This window comes from Dermochelys coriacea, chromosome 6 (assembly GCF_009764565.3).
Source record: "Dermochelys coriacea isolate rDerCor1 chromosome 6, rDerCor1.pri.v4, whole genome shotgun sequence".
NCBI classification, from domain to species: Eukaryota; Metazoa; Chordata; order Testudines; family Dermochelyidae; genus Dermochelys; species Dermochelys coriacea.
Genome location: NC_050073.1, coordinates 62721186 through 62743619, shown reverse-complemented (window position 1 = coordinate 62743619; position 22434 = coordinate 62721186). Strand labels below are relative to the sequence as shown.

The following is a 22434-nucleotide window of genomic DNA, read 5'->3' as shown; positions in this document are numbered from 1 at the left end:
CCAGGATTTCTGAGCTCCTTTTCTTTTGGTTTTAAACCACATGTGTTCAGTGGAGCCTAGGTCTTTTCCGCACAAAAACTCAGTGGTCTGATGAAAGGTGTTTTTTTCATCTGATTTAGTTAAACTGATGCAAACCCTTATGTGGACACCCTTAAACCATTTTTAAAATGTCTTGTATTGATTTAGTTAAGTAGGTATAAATCTGTATGTAGACAAAGCCTCTGTTGAAAACACCAAGTCACATTTAATTGAAATGACAAACTGCACCTGATTTAGATACAGACCCGTGAATATGACCTGAACAGAACTGTTCAGTCAACAGTTCATGAAACTTTTGGGAATCCTGGTGTGAGTTTGGTGTTTTGTGGATTTACAATTTTTTTTCTGTTTTATTTCTCTTCCCTGGTTGCTGTGCAAAAGAAAAATGACAGGGAATACTGGCTAAGGCTCTGATTTTGCCTGTGGGTCCATTAGCAGAGGTACCCCATATATTTGGGATTCTGTATGGACACACGGATTGCTAGCAGATTCCAGTGCAGGATCAGGGTCTAACTGATTATATGAGGAAAAGGTGACATTTACTATATGCAAAGTGCTGCGAAAGGCACAAAGCACACAAGCTAAAGAAAGAGAGAATGCTTTTCTCCCTCTAATTTCTTTCTGTTATAGAAATCCTAAGAGTTATTTATAAAAATCAAATAAGTGTAGGTAAAAAATTTTAGAGTAAGAAATGGATTGTTTAAGTTGACAGTGTTTCTTTAAAAGAAAAAAAAAGTAAAACACTTAGGATTCCTCAGCATCAACACAACCTTTCCACGTTTTAAGGGAGAGCAGGACATTGCACACCAGACTTGTCCATTTGAACAGGATGTTCAGAAGAGCCTCAGAGCTCTGTGCCTCGGTATGTAATGTACTTAAAATGAAAATGTTTTGTACAATTCGCTTGTCACCTTAATTGAAAATGTTTGGGGAAGGCTATTGTCACCAAAGTCATCAAATTAATGTGACAGCGAAGAGGAGAAGGGAGAAATGTACATAGTGTGTGTTCTTTAAGTAAAAATGATTTCTAACCTGCCTACAGCCCAAAAAGGACCAGACGGGGCTATCATTCCCAACAACTACTGTGACTTCTGCCTTGGAGGCTCCAGTATGAACAAAAAAAGTGGCTGTCCAGAGGAGCTTGTGTCATGCTCAGACTGTGGACGCTCGGGTAGGTGACTCCTCCTTGCAACTTTCTAAGATGAACAATTTAGCGTGATTCCCTTTTTGCTCTTTCTGATGTTTTGGGGTAGTTTGCTTATTGTTTGCGGGGAAGGATGGTTGTCAAAGTTTCTGTTCTGCTAATGGGCTAACAAGACAATTATGATATAATCTATGCATCTATCTATATAATGCTATATTGTATTTATTGGCTGCCGTGAACATAATTATTCATACTTGTTCTTATTTAAATGGAGGGAGAAAATCCTGTGACAATGTTAAAGGATGGGCTCTGTCTTCAAATCCCATAATTACAAATGTAAATTACTTTCAAGATTTATGAAAGTTGCATGATGAGCATTTCCATTGATTACACATTTCATGCATTTCTTCATCCAAAAAAGAAAGAGGGGGGGAATTACAGGGTAGGAATGGCAGTAGCTGTCAAGAATTATTCTCTTACAGGATGACTATCATTAATTTTGTTTAAAGAAGTTTTTATTTATCTGTTTTCTTCCTGTGTCTCTTTTTAAATTTAGGAAATTGCATCTTTCCCCATCCTGAGCTGTCTTTATTTCTGGGTTGTTGGTTGTTTTTTCTTTTTTGTTTTTGTCCCAGCTGAGCTGTTATTTTTGGCTGTGGAAGGGAATGGGGGTCTCTAACAACAGCATATTCCATCTCCAATTCAAATTTCCCAATTGTTGTGATTTTTTGGAAAGGGGGGAGAAAGGCCATGGATTATAAATCTGAAAACAAAAGAAAACTTTGAAATTTGAAACCTTCAAAATTGCTGCTACTTCTGCTCTTTATTCACTGGAAAGTGTTTGTTGTATAATTGCTGATATATAATGTAGAGTTTTCTGGTACTGAACAAACAGCCTGCTCATGCTCCCATTGAAATTAATATCAAAATTCCTATCAAATTCAAAGGGAGCAGGACTGGGCCCTAAATGGCAAATGTCCTCTATAGTTGTTCTGACCTTTGAATATATCCTGAGTTGAAAACAATTACATATCAGTGGACCAGTGGCAACCCTTGGTCTTCTAAGGGGCTTTGCTACAAGTGCTTTGCAGACACTAACATGAGTCTTTTTGTGTTTGCTTCATAATAAAGGAGAAGAAGCTTACACTGTCTACAGTGCCATACTGGAAAATGACTCCCGTTTTCCCTTTTCCCTTGGGTGTTATTTCCTAGCCTCGCTCATTTCAGTGTTGCCCCAATCTTGCACAATGACAGGGATCCAAATGTTCGGTCACATAGCTATTTGTTACTGTAATTTCATATTTAACTTCAGAACATGACTGAGATACACTAGTTTGTTGGTATCCTCGTTGTATTGCAAAATAGATTATCAGGCCCCATATCTGTGGACAAGCCCCCCAAAACAATTCCATTAAACACTTTTTACAAATTCTCATCCACCTGAGTCATTTACAAGGGTTCTCCATCTGTGTGATAGATGTATGATGAGAATACCTAAAGTGCAACTAAACATAGATTTTTAAGCTATAATATTAATGACTGGTGGCTGCCGTCTTTACTTTTCTTGGTGATGAAAGACAAATGTAGGAGCGGCCATGTGCATTCTTTTGTTTCCTCCCAGTATTCAGTCAGTCAAATCACATCCCTATGAAGTGATTATTTTACTTATCGATTCTTTTATTATATTTATTTCCTTTTGGGGTACAGGATTTGATTCTAAGACTGTTTCTTAGGAAATACAGTATAATTGCAACAGAGCTGCTTCCTTCAGCTTCAGGCACCAAGCAATTGGTATATCATCATCTTAGTTAGTGTTTCTGAATAGCACCACAAACCTCCCAGCCCTACCAAACATGATGTTTTCATTTTCCTAGGGCTCAAGGGCCATATTTTCTCCTGCATTTCTTGAAGTGGGATTCTGACATCTGTACTGCAAATTACATATCACATTTGATTCTGAAAAAAATTCAGTTTTACAGATTTCAGTATTTAACTTCTCTTTTTAAAGCTTTCTTGTTGTCGTTGTTTGTTGCTCCTGATGTCTGTGCTGAGGATTTCTTACCCTATATGGAAAAAATGGACTGAAAGACTTTCTAAATTTTCAAGTGTCCCCCAAAGCAGATCATTCTTTATTCTGGCATTTTTAGCGGCTAGATGGTGTAGATTCACTTTTGTTTTTCACAAGAGACTCCATAGAATTTCTAACATGGAATATATTAATTTAATGAATATTTAGTCTTCAAAATGTTTTTCACTTTGTCTTCAAAGGAGCTACTTTAGGGCAGGGACAGGAAGAGACAGGGATGAGAATTTTTTAAAAAACCTACCCCATTGCAATACTGATGAAATACCTAGTAAGTTGTTATTCTACAGCAGTAAATTCATGACAGTTGATGCCAATCTGAAGGACAATCATTGTGCTTAAATCTAATAGCTTCTAATTATTTATGTGGTCTAAAAATCTTTTAAAACTGATCAAAGTAATCAAGAGAGAATAGTTTTAATGTCTCTTGAAGAGAGGAAAACAACATTAACCCTTTCGCTGCCATACCTATGGGCATCTGTGTTATTGTAGGTTTTTTTTGTTAAAAGAAAAACCAACCCCCTTTTACCTTTTCTTACTGCTATTCTACTGTCCTATGTTGTTGTTGATTTGTGGGCACACACACACCTACCAGGTTGATAGTCTGCATTGTTTGATAATTATGATGATTTAAAAAATAATGATGATGCCTGTTGCTTAACCTATGTGCTGATATATTCATCATACATGTCAGCTCATTTGGGAAGAGAAGGCAGGAAGGAGGAAGCAGCGCCAGCACGCACTACGGAGGACTTGTTCGGTTCCACATCGGAAAGCGACACCTCGACCTTTCACGGCTTTGATGAGGATGATGCGGAAGAGCCTCTCTTGAGCCGAGGAGGCGGCCATGGTAGCAGCTCTCCCTCCACAAATAAAAAGGGTGGCTGCTAAAATAACAAACAGATACAGAAACTCTTTGAGCGATTTTCTATCCTTTTTACTACTATGATTATTATTACTCCTTTTTTTTTTAAATTTTAGATCCCTTTTTTCCCCTTTGGGTGTGTACACTGAAAGCACAAACTTATAAAACATAGACAACTACTTCAAAGAGACAGAAAGTTTTGATTCACTTTTTATTTTTCATTTTAATTTGTTTCCTTTCTCCTCCCCCCTCTTTCTCTCTGGAAACCTGAAATGTGGATTTAGTATTTTTTTTTAATAATGAGCAGAGTTGATTTTCTCATCTTTTAATATATATCAGCAAACCATAAAAATACAAATGGGTTGGAAAGCAGAAACCCAACCCAAATAATTTTTAATTATTAATTATTATTATTATTATTATTATTTATATATTCTATATATTATTAGAAAAAAGACTTTTTAAATAAAAAATTACAAAAAACAAAAAAGCAATGGACGTCTACTTGATACTAGAACTGTTTCTAGAAAAACCACTGTGGGGTGGATTGTTTGAGATGACAATGAAGCCCTTGGTTTGATGTCTTCTGCAATGTGAGATTTTGCACTTACTGTAGCGCGTGGAATTTGTGGCTCCCCCTCGCGTACTCCTGTACCACTCACCTTTAGCAGCTTGAAAACGCAAGCAGCTCTGAAGACCATGACATTGAGGAACACATTTCCATCATTCCTCTGGACACCTCTGCACTCATAAGAGATCTCCTCCTCCCCGCCCCCACCTTTTCATCTCCTCCTCACTCCGTGCGGCTTTTTTTCTTTTTTTTTTCTCTTCTTCACCTTTCACCTCATGGAAAGCAATTTCCAAGCACAGGGATGGAATATAAATGGCAAGTTACAGACTCTGCAAAGACAAAACAGCTGGAGGAATGAATCATAGAAGAAATTAAAAGGAAAAATACCTCACCTAAATTTTTCTTTCTTTTTTTTTTTAAATTCACACACACATTTTGTTGCCCAGATTTTTCTCTGTCTGTAGTGTCTTGTGAGGCACTTTGTGTTTTTTTTCAATAGCTTCTCTTGAAATAAACCAAAGCAATACTCACTAAAGTCCTGAGGGCAATGGAGAAGAGAGTGATTCCCTCCCAGCGGCTGTCCCAGGACCGAGGAGCCATTTGGCACATTTGAAAGGTATGTCCCAACAGAAATGTTTTTCAGCCATTGTGAACCCTCTGTGCTGTGGATTTTCAACAAACCATTTACTGTTTTATTATAGCAATAAGTCTTTTAAAGTAAACTGTGTGATTGTGTTATGAACAGCAGGCTAGACCTTGTTCCCTATTAATTCAATGGGAGTTTTGTTGGAGCAGGCTTTGGCTCAATACGTATAATCAGGAATAAAGCATACCCAGACATTAAGCATGTAGGTTCTACCCTGCAGTCCTAATGCAAGCAATGCTCTCATTGTAAGGACTGCAGGATTAGGGGTAAGGATATATTTTTAGCATTTTATAGTGCTAACATAAACCATAAAGGTGAGATCCTGACCCCACTGAAGTCAATGACAACATTTCCATTGTCTTCAGTGGAGCTAGAGTTTCACGCCAAGAAGGAAGCTTGAGTAGTGTGTTCATGTTACCAGAACTCATGATAGAAACACATCCATGTACTGTAGACTTTGGGTGTACATTGTTCTAGTTCTTGAGAAAATCATGTCCAAAAAGGGCTGGTTATTTCCATTACTCTCTTTCTTTTGCTGGGACAGCGTAGCACAGTTTGTAACAGGTATTTTATGGCTCCTTCAGTCTTTTTGCCACAGTCCAGTGTTAAAATAAACTCTAATCCTTATTTTATTATTAGACATCTGGGTGTGATGCTTCTGTGCATCTTTATAGTTGACATCAGAAATGAAATAACTAATGGCCAGAATCTGCCATCAGATATGCAGATGTAAATCTGGAGTGATGCCATTGACTTCTGGATTCCATTAAGAATCTGCCCTTTTTGTAGAAAATAATGCTGCATAAAATTGCAAAATATATCTGTATTTTTATATATAGTATATATTAATGCATGTGTGACCCAAAGAAAGTCTCCTTTAAGCCATCCCCATGTCAGTAATCTTTTCCTGTTGTTATTCTACTGGGCTATGTTCCCACTGCTGTGTCAAGTCATATTATAATCGATCAAATGTTAGATCAATGGTATTTTGACTTAACCATGTCAATGAAACATGAACTTTAACATTCACTCTTTCCACAATATTGTTTTGTTTGAACAAATACATGGAATAGATTTCTAATATTTTGTTTCTACAGTCCGCAGTTTGTGAAGCTCTTCTGTGTTTATTAAAAGCTTAAATTCTATCTTGCTTCTGATGGCGAGCCACAAGAACAAAGCTGTCTGATTATCTCAAATCCTTGAAAGAATAATAGCCTTGTAGTCATTGTTTTGCTTATCTATCTGTTATTTTATTCATAAAGATAAGAATCCAGACATTATAATGTGAAGACTGAAGGAATGGAAGTCAGGGTGGACGATAGTATGGAATGGAGTCCACAGTTGAATAGATACATAGGCCACATTATTTTCTTACTGACCCTAATGTGAATCCAGAGTAATACCAATAAAGTCAGTGGAGTTTCTTTGGATTTGTGTCAATGTAGCTGAGAGCAGAATCTGGTCCAGTAGTTCTGAAGACTTAAAAGGATGCTATGAACTTGAAATCTAATATATTTCAAAAAAATGAGTTTAAAGTACTTTTTCGTACTACACCTGCCCTTCTCCCTGTCCACTCCAGCTAATGTTTATGGATTTTCAGTCACATTTGTAACTTTGTATTTTAAACATGTTTTTCTCTCTCCTGTTGTGGTATTAAAAGCCACACAAGCAACAGAGGACACTCCTATACAAAGGAAGCAGTAGAACTGATTATTCACAAAGTGCTGTCAAATGCTCAAAGTAAACAAACTAAAAAAAAATAGAGAAGAAAATGTTATTTCTTATCTCCTTCTGCTACAGTTATCATACTATAGGGCAATGGTGCCAAACTTTTCTTGTTGCACCCCCCTCCCCCCATTACTGCACAGCCAAGGCTTCCTCAGTAGAGGAACTTAGGTTGAAGGTGGAGCAGGGGCAGAACTGGGAATGGCAGAGGAGCTGGGGCTAGAGGCTGAGCTGGCCTGGGAGCGGAACAGGGGGGAGGAGCAGCTCCAGCTGGGGCTGGATCTGGGCTGGGGGTGGAGCAGGGGGCAGAATGGAGTTACGGCTGGGGTCAGAGCTGGTTGTATGGCTAGATGGCACCCCCTCCCCAGCCTACTGTGAGGGCTGGGCCGGGCCCTGCCACGTGCCCCCCTGAACATTCCTCTGTGCCCCCCGAGGCAGTTTGGGGACCACTTCCATAGAATTATACTAGCCCCCAAAAATTTCAGACAGAATTGTGAATTTTTTAAAAATTTGACGGTGTTCCTTTAAATAAATAGAGACCCCAAAAAAGGGTAGAATATATTTTGAAGGAGAAAAGATTCATGGGAGTCATGTGGAAGAGGGGTTAACAAGGGAAATGGAAATGCTGGAACTTTGTCCTTTTTAGGTCATTTGTCTGGGTTTTAGTGTCTAAGTGTAAATTGTTCAGGGTAGAGATTTTGTCTTTGTCTGTGTGAGCAGTGCCTAGCACATTACGGGCCCTACTGGAATACAAATGATAATCAAATATTAATAATGCATTAAATAATGGCTTACTTTCAAGAATAAAGTTCTGATGACCATATGTGTCAATTTCTGCCCATAGCCACTAGGTGCCAACCTTAATGACAACGGAACAGGGGCAAGGCTCTCAGTAAGAATGCACTTGTATAAAAATATGCCAGCCAACATTTATTTTCAGTAGTGTACAAAATCCCCAGTAGCTATATTTTGTGTGTGTGTGTGTGTGTGTGTGTGTGTTTATACCCACTCCTTGGGTTGATCTGGCCATGACAGACGAAGGAAGAAAGGATAAATGTATTGTGGAGGAGAGCAATGTAGTCATGGGACTTCTTCAGATGTGCTCACTATGGTAAGATAACAAAGGTGAGGAAAGAGCTGCAGCTCAGGGTTTAATAGGACAGACTGAGCAGTGTGGGAGTGTAGTGTAGGAGTGGAGCATGAAGGAGAAGCTGGAGTTGAAGGCTGTGGTCATGGAGTCAATATGTAGAGTGCAGGGCAGTCAAGGAAGGGAGGAGAGAGTTGAGAGCAGCAGAGGAATCTGAGAGATCACTGGAGATGGAATGTCACAGACAGCGATGATGAACAAAAGGTGTGCAGAGAGGAAACGAAAACGTAGTGGTGGGAGAGGAAACAGTGCCTTGTGAAAACGAGACTGGGAGAGTGGCCATAATTGCGACTATAGAAGTGATCATTGAATAGAAGTTAAATACACCCAGGAGTGTTGAATGGCATTGAGGCATGGGATGGAGAATAGGGGAAGAGGGTTGGCCTTAGAGGTCAGAGATGAAAGCATAAGCAAGTCCACAGGGGTGCTAATTGATCTGCTCGTAGGATTGGGGAGAGGAGCGTCGGATCACATGCAGTTTTGAAGGCAGAGAATATGTGAGAGGAGCTGTAATTAGCCAGAGGAAAAAGGAGGTGCCTGACACCACCAGCACCATGGACTTCTCCGTAGGGGTGGGGGAGTTGCACAGTCCTAGTCATGTATCCCAAGAAAAACAAGCCACTGACCAAACCAAGAAGGCATAAAGAGAGTTTCTGGACTTGAATTCCAGGCCATAAATTGGGGGTGGGGGGAGGCTGGGGGAGGGAAATAATCTTTTAACCCCCAAGGGAAATGTTGCGCTCTACAGCCTCAGGGCATGTCTACACAACATTTTGGCGCAAACTCCCCAGCCTTGGTCAACAGATTTGGGTTAGCAGGGCTCTAAAAGTAGCTGTATAGACCGTGCTTTGAAGTTGCGGCTCAGGCTGGAGCTCAGGCTCCATTGTTTCTCAGGTTTTATGTTCAGGGCTTTTGTATGTTCCCTTAATAATGTGGGGGCACCTTCCCAAGCACATCCCAACTCCTGCATACCAAAGGGCCTCAGAATACTTGCAGAAAGAACCACAGCTTCTTGATCCAACCCCTGCAAGCAGGTGGGGAATTAACATGGGCCTAGCTGATATAATGGCTCGAAAATAAATGTGTAGCATGAGCTTTATTTGGGCAAGTGGCAAAGAAGGGATGGAAATGAAATTAGCTCATATTTTCCTCCCTCTCCCTTCCTTAATGATTTTATGACTTGTATTTTTATTCTTTGTATATCTAATGCAGTTCAGAATGAAGCAAAGAAGGGAGGATTACTTACAACAAACTAAGTATCGCCTACTGAAACAAATGAGCAGCTTACATTAACTAGTGTCTCCTGTGTTCTTCTGCCACAGAAATCAGAGTTTCACCATTAGCTTCAATAGGATCAGCAGTCGGCTTTCTGGGTTAGTTTCTGCTGCTGCAGTCAAATCACACTTTAAATACACTAGTTAACGTGAGATGCTCATTTGTTTCTGGATGCGGTATTTAGTTTGTCGTAAGTAGCCCCCTCCATGTTGTTTCATCTTTAAGCTTTTACATTAGTTTCTCATTTTGAGTTCAAATTTGCCATTTTACAGCTCTCTACTTTGGTTCTTGGTTGGAGACAGAGGCTCAGATTGCTGCCTGCTGATGCGTGAAACACATCAGAGCTGCATCCAGACAGTGGCTGAGCCCTGCCGGTTTTGGGACACCATCTGTTATGAATACATTCTCCCCCTGCTGTTGTCCCATAATTTGGTGAATTGTTTTCATGACCATTAGAGATGGTCTCTAAACACAATCTCTGATCTAAACACCCCCAAACTCTGAGTGTTCAAAATGTGGATCCTGACCAAATTATTTGGCCTAGGCTCATTGCTAATGGCAATCAATTTTGCTTAGCCTACTCCTCAGGCAAATGTCTTATTGACTTGGCTGGGAATTTTGCTTAAATAAGATTTGCCCAGTATGTGTTTTACTGTAACATAAATTGATACTTTCAATAAGCCCTATTCCTCCTTTTCTTTGTATTTATTTGTAGGCTGTAATTATTCATGTGTGTGTAAAATATATATTTCATAGGGAAAAAACTTTTGAAATGTTTTAGAGTTCAAACAACTGAGTTGGCACTATTATTCATATCCCTCTATCTGTCTTTAGTATCATGAAAAAGAAGAGAAATTATAATATAATTTTGAAACTTCAGGTTTCATGATTTTAAGGCCTGATATCTCATAATTTACTGGAACTAGAAATGAGTGGTGTGTCCAGAAGGAAAGGGGAACTCCCCTGTCTCCCAGCATCTCTTTCTGTCACCAATAGTTTCTGAGGTTTTGACTCTTAAGTTCATCATGGCTCCATGACTGAATACTTCCTGTCCTGGAACCTCTGACCATTGCAGTTTTGGGGGTGAGGGAGATGAGTGGATTTCACATTTTGGGGAAAGAAATATTTTAGTGATAGACTATGATAGTGGCCATTTGACACTGCTCAGAGGTTTGAAATACAGGAGTTAGTCCCAGCGGAGATGAACTAATGGGTGAAGTCCAGGTGTGATATTCAGTTTTTCACTTGTTCCAGAATTATCACATGGCTGTCACCACCACATCCATGTGTGAGTTCTAAAATTTGGTTGGCATCACATAACTCCTAAGGGTAGGGGACATGTGTTCTTGCCTTTCATACACATGTAGCTCTATATAAATGATTACAATAACAATTTAAACAGCTCAGGATCTCATAAGCCAAAGGTCATAACCGCTAGTGAAGAAGCAGTTGTAGGAGATGGGTAATGAGGGGAAATGTAACTACATGTTCACAGTGAAAAAGCTCACAATGCTTGGGGATTTTTGGGTGTAACCCCTTCACGTCCCATTTATCTTCTCTTGGTATTCATCTAGGACACCCACATTCAAGGGAAACTGAGTTTTGCCTAAGTATATTTTAAAAGTTTGAAGTGGAGTGGGAGCCAAACTGGAAGATTTTGCTTTTGTTCTTTTTGAAGAATTGCTTTTTTGTATGTTTGGGGTTTTTTAGTTTTATTTTGTATTGCCTTTCCCTCTGCAGTCTGCCCTGCCCTCATGGACTCCAGCATCCTTCAAGCAAGCCATTTCCGAAGCGGGCCAAGAGAAGTCAGAATGCTTTGATATTTCTCCTCTCCTTGCCCAACCCATCCCACCTGGCACAGGAGCCTGGACTGTGGAAAGCCTGCTGGCACCTGCCCAGAAGTTTTGGAATGCCCTAAGCTTGTGCAATACAAAGAAAACCTTTTCTTTGTTAAACATCTTGATTTCACTGTCCTTTATGCGTGTGTGTAAACCCAGGTCAAACTGGAATTGATCTACAATAGAAATGACTGAAAAACCAACACACTGAAAAAAAGACAACTATTTTATTTATTTCAATATTTAAGAGAGAAAAGAAGTGCTCAAGTTGCACAGTATTTTTGTTTAAATACAGGTTACTTCAAAATTTAAAAGCAATTTTGTGAAGACGTGAAAATTTAAAAAAGCACTTAATGTAAAATAAAGACTGAATATTTACTTTAAGGAAAACCTTTTTTTAAATTATGAAAATAAAGATCAACTCTGCTCTCTCTTACTTTAAAGAAGCCATTCATACATGTGCTGGGTATTTTTATTTTTTGCAAATTGGATGTGGTAAGTGAAGATTGTTCTGGTTTACTTTCTCCTAAATTCTTGGTACAGTTTCCCTGTTAGATATTTAAAGCTTATTTGCTTTACTGTGGCAGGCACAAAGCTGAACAAATATACTGTTGAAAAAGCAAAGAACAGACCCAAAGGATGAATTCTTGTTATCGGTTTTTGTGTTCAGGCTGGAAGGAATATTGATGCATCTTTTCTATAGAGTGAAACAAGTTTTGGCTTTACCAGTTCTGGGAAATATTGCTGCTGAAAATAGAGGTTTAAAAAAGGAACAACTCAATTTACAGCAGTGCTATATTTCATTTTAGTAACTCAGCCGCTCATTCTGAGAGCTGCTTGCAATCTAAGGGCCTGAGCGTGCAAGCATTCTGGGTGTGGAATCTCTCAGGGGAGGTCCCCTGCACTCCAAGTGCCAGTGCCGTTGCATAATTGAGCCCTAATTTGGGAACTACTGGACATCCAAAGGCATGCAGAACTTCTTTTAAGCACCTCAGAAATAAGTAGCTGGGGTGACTCAGGAGGAGACAAATGTGAGGTGCCATGTGTAGAACCCTAAATTTAGTTTTATGGAGTGTGTGTGGGAAGGAAGGAGTTCATACATTTATTTTAAACTGTTACTCATCTTCTCAGCCTGGTAAGATGTATTGATTCATTGATGAATTGAAGGACTTATTTGGTTACCCAGTCCATCTCCAGGGGCCAGTGCAAGATTGTTTCCTACAGTGCTTTGTGCAGTCTTGTTTTGAGTGTCTCAAAGATACAGGACAGCCTAGCCTCCTAAAGAAGGCCTTGGATTTGAACCTGAGGCCTAGTATACACTAGAAAAAGTTTCCCATTATAGCTGCTACTGGTGAAGCTGGTATCAATTCCCCAAGCAAAATAAGCTATACTGGCAAAAACATCTTTATGCTCATATAACCGGGCTTTTGCCGGTACAGAAATGTTGCAAAACAATCACACTGACATTACTATGCCAGAAATCATTTATAGTGTAGAGCTGGCCTGAGATCCCTGGTCCCTCCTCATCCAGTGAGTCATCTCTGCTTAGTCACTAAATTATTTTTTTATCAAAGGCATCTGGGGAGAACCTGTTCTTTTGCCATTGACAAGAAGGTGGTAGCATATGTGATGATAATGAAGGTCCTGACCATTCATCTTGTTTCTTGCTCACCCAAGACTTCAGTTGACTTCACTGGGAATCTTGGGTGTGTTAGGAATGCAGAATCTGGAGGAGTCCCTCCCATTCTTAACACCTAGGACCAAATCTGCAGGTGTAAGCAATGTAAACATCACTGGTAGAACCCACTCCAGCTCCCACTGAATTCAATGGCAAAACTTATATCGCCATCAGTGGGAGCAGGAGCAGGACACTTTTTGCCAGTTTTTTTGAAATCTGCAGTTGTTAAACTGCCTTTAAAAATAATCAGGTTTTGTTCTTTTAAAATATATCAAGATGCACAACTGTAATGAAACTTCTCAAACTGTAGGGTCTGGATTTAATTTGTGTAATATTCTTGTTAAATAAAAGTCTCCTTCTGATGCCCCCATTGTATATTTCTCTGTAAATATTACTTTATCAACCAATTCCACAAGATCTTTTTAGTGCACACTATCATCTCTAAAAACCCCACTGTCAGATATACTTGCTGTACATACACTTTTTTAAGCTCTCCATTGTTTACAATATTCTCTTCAAGGCTTAAAATAAAACTTCCTTCTCTATTGATTTTGTTTTCCTTTTCCATTTGGTAAATGATGACTTTTGTCCTTGGGTTTTGTTTTGTATTTGCTAATGAAGCTTGAAATTAACACAGCTTTCTTGTTTTTCTCTGTTGGCTGGATTTTGGGAACAGTGTTTGTTACTTGCTTCTGTAGAGGTAGGCAGAGGAGAGACTAAAATATTGCTTTTGTGTAGGGACCAAGTAAATAAGAATGATTCTTTTTTCCATCATTTGGCAATAGCATTGGATCTTAAATGTGTATGTATTAATCCCCTTGAGATTAATACAACTCTGTTAAAGTAGGTCAAATGCAGAGTCTAAATTATTTGACACTGCCTCCTTTAGCATAGATTTTAACTGGTTACATCATTTTTTTTTTAAATTCAGAACCTATCCATCATATTTCTAATGTGCCATCGCTTCAGTATCTAGGTGCCAGTTTCAAGCTTTTGGTTAATTTTCTTGTTTCACAATGTAAACATTAAACCTCTCCTTCCACACACAGATTTTGGGGTGGGGTGATGGGGAAGGAACGAGAGAGATGACTGTTTTAGGTCTGCTGGGAGCAGTAGCCTTTTTAGGTAGGTTTTTCTTTGTTTCTTTTTCCTCTGGTAACTGTGCTGTCATTTATCTGAAACTCTGTTGTGTTTCCCTGTCCCCCATCACATGCTCAGCTACCAGAAGAGGTTACAGAAGGCATTTTCAGTGTTCATGTGTGCATGCAATAGTAGCAGTTCTTAAGTGGTCTTCTGATGTTTGGGAACAGAGCCCCTGGAGTAGTGAAACCAAAACTGGGCTTAATGACAAATAACAGATCGCAAAAAGAAGAAAATCCAATAATTCTCTATAGAATCTAATAGGGATGAATCCAGTAGGGCTGTGTAGAAATTACATTAAAACCCATAGAGAATGAGACTCTCTAGAATGTTTAAATCCTCCAATATAGTAGAGCTAATATCCCTGTAATAATATCCCTGTAATGAAAAGCTTACCATTGCCTCTTTCACATGTGTAATTTTTATTTCAATCACTGGTTTGATTCCTGTCTCCACTGGGAGTGAAGAGGACTTGAAAATGTTGGTGAAAAAAGTTTTGAAGGGAAACTTTTTAAGCCACCTCTTCTCTCCCCCAATCACTATAGCAGCCAGGAGCCAGTTTGGCCCCTGACAAAATTTAGAGCCACCTGAAGGCTTTTGCAAGATACACCATCTGTAATGGCTGTCAAGGTGCCATTGTGCTGTACTCTGGCCATGACCCTCCCATTCTTGGCATATCCCATACATTGGGGCTATGAGGGGGCTGAGAGAGATTGGCATAGAGCTGGTAGAATCTTCCAGCTGGCCTACTATGGTAGCTCTAAGGTTGCTTAGGGTCACTAGTCATTAGCAAATTCTAGGATCTGATCCTTAGTACCTTTTAACCCCCCTCACCCAGCAACTTCCAGTTGCCTCTCTTTGGGCTTCACTCTTGGAGGCACCACCCACCCTCCCCCTTTACCTGAGTTCAGACTATTCTTCCAGAGGGATTTTAGACAGCAGATGCTCTTCTTCCCTGCCCCATATCTGGGCAGGGAGGAAGATTTTCTATAGCAAATCCCTGTTCCCCTTCCCAAATCCTTGATCATAGCAGTCTCTGCTCCTTCTCTCCCCAGCTGCAATGTGCCTGCATCCTAGATCAGTTCCAGCTCCCTGATGTGCTGCTGAACGGAGCACGCAGCCAGCAGGAAGATCAGTAAGAGGGTGGACTACCGTACACAGCTGTTGATCCTTGACAAGGAGAGAGGAAAACTGCAGGGAAAAATCCTTCCATGGTATCTCCCTAGACAATGGGTAGAAGCCAGTGATTTTTTTCCATTTGCCCTCGCTTTTCTCTTAGACAGGGAACTTTAGCTAGGGGGCAGGCTAAGCCACTAACAAATCAAGGAGAGAACAGATGTTATTACAGGACTCCACTGCTCTTATCACTGTACCTTTTCTGTTAAATTGAAACAGACTATCTTTCCCTGCCCTGCTCCACCCCCATCATCTCTGCCACTGTGTCCAATAATTGTGGATAAGTAGATGAGTTAGATATTTCTGCTAAAATGATCAGAAATGAAAACTGGCATTTAAATTGGCCTTCTTAGACTTTTATTAAGGCCCTATCTATTCCCACCACTACAGAGCTACTGTTTTAGCTTATGCTCAAATAAATTTGTTAGTCTCTAAGGTGCCACAAGTCCTCCTTTTCTTTTTGCGGATACAGACTAACATGGCTGCTACTCTGAAACCTGTTTTAGGCTGTTTGCTCTGCATAGAGCTCCCATCTAGAAGGCTTTTTTAAAACCATAAGGTCCAGAAACGTAATTATACTTAGATGAAAGTTTTAATTCTACAGAAACAATGTAGGATTTAAGGGAGCTCAGGTTCCCTCCAAGCTCCTGAGCAGTGTTACTTCTGATTGCACCCTTGGGCCCTGTCTAGAGTAGGATGAGATGTTAGATTAATACATCCCATTTTTCTACACTAGAAACGTGCTCTTACTGGTGATAGTGATGAGAAGAGGGGAGAAGGAAACATTTTCTTTTCCAGTTGCATCTAATCTGCCTCCCCATGTCCACCAGTCTTGTACAGCTCCCAGTTAATGTGGCAATTTATCCCGAGGGCTGTATAGCTGAGGGCTGTGATGGCAAAGTCTATGAGCTGTGTGAAAAAGTTGTGTGTTGGTTTGGTCTAAATTAATGTTTTACTAGTATACAATTTCTGTTTTTTTCCCACTGATCTCCGTACCTGCAAGAAGTCTTTTTCTGGTTAATATTTTCTTCCTAAAACTGTGAGTCCCAATTATAATCAGAATCATCAAACCAATGGTGTATGAGGAAGCATGTCCCCTACTCCCTCAAACAAAACCTTTAATATTCTTCTGAAGTGACCTAACCTCTCATTCCCCTTTTTGATGCTCCCTGACCAGAAGCCCGAGTCACTAAAACCTCCCTACTCACTAAAGCATCCCTATTCAGGAAAGCACTGAATTAACTTCAGTGGAGCAGCAGCACTGTTTTCCTGAATTGGGGCTTATATTTGTTTAAGCTCTCTATTGTTCCATGGCAAACACTGTAAAATGGGATTTCCTTTGCTCCACCAAATCTGAACATTTAAAACAATTTAATCCTAGTTCTGATGAGGCCATCATATGATAAGACACAAGGGACTTACCATTTATTGCATTGCTTTACTTCATCGTTGTTTGACCCCAATGCATTTGTACTCCCATGATATGCACTGGTTGTGTCTAGAAAAGTACGTACCATAACAATGATTTGGATGATTGTTCATCCATCTGGCATCTAATTCTTCCATGATAAGGAAGTGTGCCACCTTCTTTTTTAAAAAACCTAGATTTCTGGAGCACAGTTTTGTCTCTGTCAATATCATCATCCACACTGCTGACTGGGTTTCAGTTTAAAGTTATCTAAAATATATGGAGTGGTATTGGGTGACCTATAGACAGGGGCCAGTTCTAAAGCTGCATGGAAAAGATGACATATTTTGAACAATGAAAGTTGAATGATGGATTGATGTTCTCTGAACTATTACTGCCGGCATGAAAGCAACAGAAGTTTTGGCAAATTCCTAAAGGGGACAGTTCTCCCTTGAACTCCTGGCTGATGGATAGCTCCACCTGGCAAGAGAAGGACATATCCCGTTGGTTTTGCCAGAGAGATAATTTGCCTCTTGATGTTATTCTTAACCATCTATGATGGCAAATTCCCTAAGAGACCTTCCAGTTCATAGCTATGTTTTCCTAAATGTTTGTGATTCTTTGAGACATTTTTGCTTGAACTGAACCCTTGCATTGAACCACTCTGCCTCATCAGCCTCTGGGTCTCTGTCATAGTATCAGCAGCAATGTGATTTCACCATGCAGTGCTTTGGGAGGAGGAGGAGCAGCATGTTCTTCACGTATAACCAGCTTCCCTGAAACAGATTAGAGGCTTTAAAAAGAGCACTCCCAGAATTATGTCAATATTACTGGAGACTTAATTTAAGATGTTAAATATTTCTGTCACCAGGTAACAGGCATTAGTTACTTTTGTGCTAATCTCAGTAGCAAGTACCGTGACTGAAGCCAACTCGCTTAAGTGAGAGGAACCCATATGATGTGAGGCAGTCAAGAGCCATACAGTAACGAAGGTGGATGTTTTTATTTTTGTAAGTGTCAGATACCCAGTAAAACAGCAGTAAACAACAGATACCCAGTAAAACAACTATATGACAGACATAAAACTTCATACAACACCCTCTGCAGTAGGATCTCATTTTCTTCTTCCATCACAAATCCTGGGGTTTCCACAATACTGCTCTGCTTCTGAGTGTAGCTTATTACTATAACGTAACACTCAAAACCTTTCAGCCATCTTCCCTAGCTCAATTAGTCATTTCAGTTTATAGTGGGCTTCAGCAGCCATATAAACCTCCTCCTTAGTTAAACCCCTTTCCAGTCCTTTATCAGGGTTTCTCCTTCCTTATAGCCTTCCCTCCAAACTCTGTCTTTTGCAGCCCTTCTAGCTGGAGCTTTGTGCCCAGCAGGCTTCTGCTCCCTGTAGGTCCCTCAGCTGCTTCTTGCAGATTGCTCTCCCAGGTGAGAGTTGTCACCTACCCTCTTCCCAGTTGGCTCCCTGTTGATTTCAATGGGTGTTAGGCAACTAAGCACATTTGAAACTCCCACTAGTCACCTAAATACCTTTACAAATCTGGCCCTGAAGCTCCTTTTACACTGTTCTAAGGATATTGCCATTTGTTTTGAAGTGTAAAGGAGCCTTATGTAAATAAGAATTAGGCCCTCTTGTATTTAAGGGTCCCAGCACTAGTTCTCTTACAAAGGCTTCTTTGGTACCTGGATGCAGCTCTCTAGAAACCTGATCAGAGAGGTGCTGAGCACCCCCAACTCCCATTAAAGTTAATTGGAGTCAAAGACATTCAGAAACTTGCAAGCCTGCAGGCTCTATGAGAAAATCCCTCAGGCCCTTAGTCATGACTAGAACTGCCCGTTACCAAGCCTGCTAGCAGTTAAAAAATAAAACTGCATCAGGGGCCTACGAGCTACAATGAATTCCAACAGGACAAGGCAATAAGTAAATAAAATAGTATTTCATTTTAATTTGCATGATAGCCTCTTCTCAGTAATTCCTTTTGGTGCTGAATGGACTGTAAGCATTTATGTCCACTGCTGTGGCACTTGCTAATTGCTTGTTTAATCAAATGTGATATTTAGCTGATATGAAATATTTAAATACATTAAAGGAATGCTATTAGCTTGTTAAAGCCTAAAATATGACTGACCTTTTGACTTGTTGTTCTGGTGAGGAAGGTCATCTGGGATCTAACAAATGAATGTATGTTAGTCTGCCATTTTTCCACCAAAAAACCGAAACCACCACCACCTTGGCATAACTTATTGAAATCACTGTGTGAGCGCCTCCTGCTGGTTGCAGCATGTCATTAACTAACTAAGCACTTCCCACTAAATGATGATATTTTGGTGGAGAAGTAAATAAAAGGCAGCCATGTTGATCAATGCTCTATTGGCAAGAGAGGAAAACCAAAATGTTTAAAAAATGGAGAATGGAAAAATGACAATGCAATTTTATTTTCTAGCTTCTAAGATTGTATTACAAACAATGACAAGTATGTTTATATATAATATATTTTCTCTCTCACTCACACACACTAGATGAAGGTTTCAGAGTAGCAACCGTGTTAGTCTGTATTCGCAGAAAGAAAAGGAGTACTTGTGGCACCTTAGAGACTAACGAATTTATTTGAGCATAAGCTTTTGTGAGCTACATGCATCCGATGAAGTGAGCTGTAGCTCACGAAAGCTTATGCTCAAACAAATTTGTTAGTCTCTAAGGTGCCACAAGTACTCCTTTTCTTTTTACACTAGATGAAGGAGTCCATTTAAATGAATGAATGAAGTAACTTACTCAGAATTGTTTTTCTTTCTGTTTAGCTGAGTGATGTGGCACTAGTTATGTTGGAGTATACAATTACATGACTATATTAGCAATAGTATAAATTATAGGCAGTTCAACAGACTTGCATGGGAAAGCCAGAGCTGTTACGTTTACAGTATATGTTTATGTAGATTATGAGCCATTTACTCATTATGCTGAATTTATCTACCTGTATGATACATAGTTACCTCATGTAACAGCAATGAGGTTACTGTGTATGCAATGGCATAATGTCTTATGCATAGTTATTTCTGCAGTTTATTTAATATTAAATAGTGAAATTTAAATAATTTCTGTGGAGTTTGCCATTTGATTTGAATTTTTGGGACCCATTCTGGCTAGTAACTTAATTCTGAGCTGTTCTTAATGCATTCTAGGAAGAGAATTGGTTGGTTGAGAAGACTGATAAGATACTTCCCCCTTCAAATTCACAAGTTAAAAACCAATCCACTCAATTGTGTCTGAGTCATTCTTATCTGATGGCTGTTCCACGGTACAAGGGTGAAATCACCTCTGTTCAGAGAGACTAGGTCTTTGTACCACTGAAGCCCCTATGGACTTAAGTGGAATTTCAGTGGTGCATCACTACTAGTGCCCCCCCTTGTTGGAAGTCTAAAGAGAAGCCAAGGACTGAAAGGCCCTTAGAAACCAGCTGATGCTCTCACCACTACTGATAGTCCCTCCAGCTCAGGTTTGAGACAGGTCAGTGTAGCAAAGCCTGTTTTGTGGATAAATAGGAGGCTTCAGGGTTGTCATTCTGCACCTTTTATGAATACTAAGGTCATGCAAAAATTGTGTTACGGGGCAATGCTCTATGTGCAACACTGCAAGTCTTCCTTACAAAACAGTGTAGGGTAGAGTATTTTTTTAAAGAGCCAAACAACCTCATAAGGGGTGGGAGAGAGGGGGAAGTCCTGTGAAGAAATGAATTTTAAAAACAGAATTTTATAGCAACAACAAAATGGTTATAAAAGTCTATCCAAAAATCATCCCTGGAATGTAAAATACCAACTTAGAAAAGAGGTGTTTTCAGTGCTTGAAATGTGGGTGACACTTTTGGTCCCATCAGTTTGTCAGGCTAGTTCTAAATTGCAGTGCAATATTGGTTGGGATCCCTTCTTCCACCTTTCAGGAACAGATGGCATTACCAGGGTCCAGTGCATGCCTAGAAAACTGTTATTTTCAAGGGTTACCTTCAATGTATCAGTATGCTGGACAGCACTAGAATCCCCTGCAGACATGCTGCTGTCTGTTTGTATTAACACAATAGTTTAACACCAGTGATGTTGAAGAAGGAGCAGGTAGTAGGGCAGCAGCAGTCAGGGCTGTTGGTTCTAACAGATGTCAGGATTATTGCTTGTATAGAAAGGGTGGAGATCATATTTATTTTAAAAATATTTAAAAATTTTCACACACTGACAAACGGATACCCAGTCCATGGCTTCCCAAACACCTTAGACACTACAGCATTCCTTCCATTATAACCATACCTCTGGAAATCTCTGGCTCCCCTAGGACAGTAATGTCGTTAATAGGCTATAGGGCAGATGTGTTTAATCTACTGGGAAGAGCTGATTTAACTAACTAACAAACAAAAACCCAACAAAACATCACCTTAACCCCCCATCCTTTATTTTAGTGTTTATGACCAAGTGTTTTTGCTTCACTGCTCATTTTGAAAGGGTTAGTGAGCCTGCCAGTTGACTGAAAGCTCTCTGGTGTGTGAGCTGGCCTGGCTGGGGAGCCTGCAGCGCATAGTGATGAGGTCTGAGCTGTGCTGGAGTTTTTTCCACTGCAGTTTGTTGAGGGATAATAACAAGGTCCCCCAGACAAGTGATGCGTTGGCTTTTCAGGTTGTGGAGATTCACCCTGTTTGGATAGTAAGCCTACCTCCTTCGTCCACTTTTTCATCTTACTACTTCCTCATTTTGCTAGACAATTAAATACAGAAAACATCTTGTATTGAAAGGAATACAGTGCTAGGAATGCTTTACACAGCACATTCGCCAGTACATACATTTGCTGGGTGTAGAACCTCAGCACCGTAGCAATAGCATTCTTTGCCATACTTTATAAGTTGTATCATTTTAGTTATTAGGATCTGTGTTCCTGCTATTGAAAGCCCTGGTGTACAGAATCTGTGCAGCGCCTGAAGGCAGTTTCTTTCCTATTGGCATTGGTAAGCAGCCTAACCGCCTTTTGGCAATTAGCAGATCATTACCCATAATGCTATGCACACTGTGATGCGGGCTGCTGGGTTTTTTGGAGGTCGCGCTGACCTAAATCACCCCCAGGAATTGTACAGTGTTGGACGGTTTATGCAGTACAGTAACAAGCTGAGACTTCAATACAAGGTCATTTGAATGCTCCCACGTTATTTTTCTTAGTCAAGAAATAGCCATTTTGCTTAGCAGCCAGGAGTCTCTAAAAGGGGTCAGTTTGGGAAAGAGGGAAGCAGAACATTGCTTGATTCAGGATGGGAAATTCTGGGAGGACAATGATTTCAATAGATCTAAGGTCAGGTTCCACTCTAACACCTCTCAGTTGGGGCCTGTTTCACCACTCCATTACCCCAGCTTCAGGACAGTGTAACTCCAGGAATGAATCAGGCCTTCTGTTGTCAGGAAGCTGGACATGCTAATCATTGAGCAGAACATATTCTTATTGCTCCATGAGAAACAGTGCCAAGTATGACTTGGGCTTGATGCTCCACTGCCTTGCACCTTGTGTACTGTGCGCAAATAGGAATGGTAGCTTTTTTGCATCTACCCAAGGTGCAAAGCAGTAGAGAATCAGGCCCACCTTTCTATACACAGTCTGATTTTGATCAGAGTTATGCTGGTACAAATTTGAAGTCAATAGAGTTGCACTGATATAAAACTGG

General features: G+C 40.0%; 1 protein-coding gene and 1 long non-coding RNA gene across 10 annotated transcripts in view; one reads left to right on the top strand and one right to left on the bottom strand.

The window, feature by feature from the left end:
* Positions 1-22434, top strand: part of DPF3 (double PHD fingers 3) — a 211444-nt gene that overhangs the window by 160915 nt on the left and 28095 nt on the right. For 7 of the 9 annotated variants that reach the window (XM_043515701.1, XM_038405246.2, XM_038405250.2 and 4 more), the window contains exon 8: positions 1082-1210. In XM_043515701.1, the coding sequence (XP_043371636.1) occupies positions 1082-1210 (129 nt within the window). Of the gene's footprint in view, positions 1-1081; positions 1211-3960; positions 5319-11235; positions 13557-22434 lie in introns of those variants that run through there. The other 2 variants (XR_006281829.1, XM_043515703.1) reach the window with 2 other exon arrangements.
* Positions 17255-18249, bottom strand: LOC119857019. Its single transcript, XR_005293474.2, has 2 exons — positions 17834-18249; positions 17255-17511 (listed from the first exon to the last, which is right to left on the bottom strand). It is a non-coding gene; the product is annotated as an uncharacterized LOC119857019 (long non-coding RNA).